At 34.6% G+C, this 1,689-nt stretch overlaps 1 protein-coding gene across 1 annotated transcript; it reads right to left on the reverse strand.

The window, feature by feature from the left end:
- LOC133328881 (uncharacterized) lies at positions 1-386 on the reverse strand (the record flags this gene model as incomplete). The annotated part of the gene is made up of 2 exons (XM_061537391.1): positions 1-163; positions 230-386. Coding segments are annotated over 2 exons (320 nt in total), but the record flags the coding sequence as incomplete, so codon positions are not given.
- Positions 387-1,689: the final 1,303 nt, after the last annotated feature.

Raw genomic sequence — 1,689 nt, forward strand, 5'->3', positions numbered from 1 at the left:
TTAATTTTTAAGAATTATTTTAAACATTGATTTGGCATTTTTACGTCCATTCACAATGTACGCCAGCGGATCATCTTTTGATGATTCCATTAAATTGTCACAGGTGGTTTGATTGATGGGAAACATAAAGGACAAATCAATGTCATAGCGTGGTAGTTTTTCTCTGCAAAACATAGAAAACAATAATAATTACTTTAAATGCATTGATTAGAAATTTGAAAATACTCACTTCAAGAAATTTATCACATTTTCACCCAAAGTGGGTTCCCGTGAGAGTAACAAAGCGGATAAATAACGTGGATGTTTCTTCTTCTCGGCACAGTGCATAATTAAGCCCCATGATTTATAGTCCGTATCGAGAACATAGGTATTGTAGATTCCTTCATCTGTAAGGAAGAAAACAAAGAAGTATATGAGTTTAATAAAATTCTTTGGTAATTTTGAAGTAGGAACTTATGGATATTTAAATATTTAATATAAAAAATGGAGAGGCCCGAAGGTGCTGACCTCTCCACTGGAGACTAAAGAACTTTATATAGTAATTGTATTCAGAACTTTGGGACAGAAGGTCTTCTCATATAACAGCAGACGTTTCTGTTATAGAAGGACAAAATGTTATATCGTAGAAGACTAGCTCCCAGATGATAAGAAGATTTACTCATAAAAGTCCAGGAGATCTTCATATAGGAGTTTCGTAATTCTAATTGAAGTCTATGGTATGCCAAGAAATCTTATTATAAAATATAAAAATGCCTCGTAGTAGGTCTCCTTAAAGATGGCAAGAAATTAATTTCATAAAAGTCATAAATTCTTTACATAGATGATCAGTAGATCTTCTCTTAGAAGTCTAACTGCTTGGTCTTCTAAGAGAAAGCTTCTCTTAGAAGACTAGGAGGACCACAAGACGTTCTTATATATGGCCCATGTCATGAAAAATATCAGGATTTTAGGAGAAGATCATTTGACCTCTAGGGTCATCAATTTAGACCAGGAGGTACTTTTTAAAAGGGATCAGAATGTCTCCTTAAATACGAGTAGTAGGTCTTCTTACCAGGAGGACTTCTCATAGACACAGACCAGACAGTTCAGAAAGTCTTTCCACTGAAGCCATGAGTTCTTCCCATGTATGTAATTTTAGATTTTTTAAGAAGGCCTGGATCGGATGATATGAAATATTGAAATAGGAGGTTTTCCCTAAAAGTTTTCTCATATATGCCTAGAAGGCCTATTTATACAAGGATGGAATACCATCATTATATAAGAGGGCTTAAGGGATTCTCTATAGAAGGCCAGAAGGATCTTTTACAGAGATCAACAATTTGTCTTTCATAGAAGACCAGAAGTCATTCTTCCACAAAAGAGTAGGAGCATTTCTTCTTAGAAGTCCAGGAGGATGGTTCAATATAGCATTCCTAATTGAAGTCAAGAGGATTTCTCTATAGAAAACTTGAAGCCATTATTTACAGTAAGCCAGAAGCAGAAAGTATTCTTCAGAGACACTCACAAGGTCTTCTTCACGAAAGGCTAAATTCTTATTTTTATATATGTATAGGAGGACTTTTTTATAGTAGGCCTGGAAATATTAAAACCCGAAGACCTTTTTCTTAGAAGGCTACAAGGACTTTTTCATAGAATGCCAAAAGGTCATCTTCACAGAATATCAGAAGGGTTTCTCATGGAATAACAGTA

This window comes from Musca vetustissima, unplaced genomic scaffold (assembly GCF_032173495.1).
Source record: "Musca vetustissima isolate MV318-11 ecotype Yass unplaced genomic scaffold, APGP_CSIRO_Mvet_v1 utg105433, whole genome shotgun sequence".
NCBI classification, from domain to species: Eukaryota; Metazoa; Arthropoda; class Insecta; order Diptera; family Muscidae; genus Musca; species Musca vetustissima.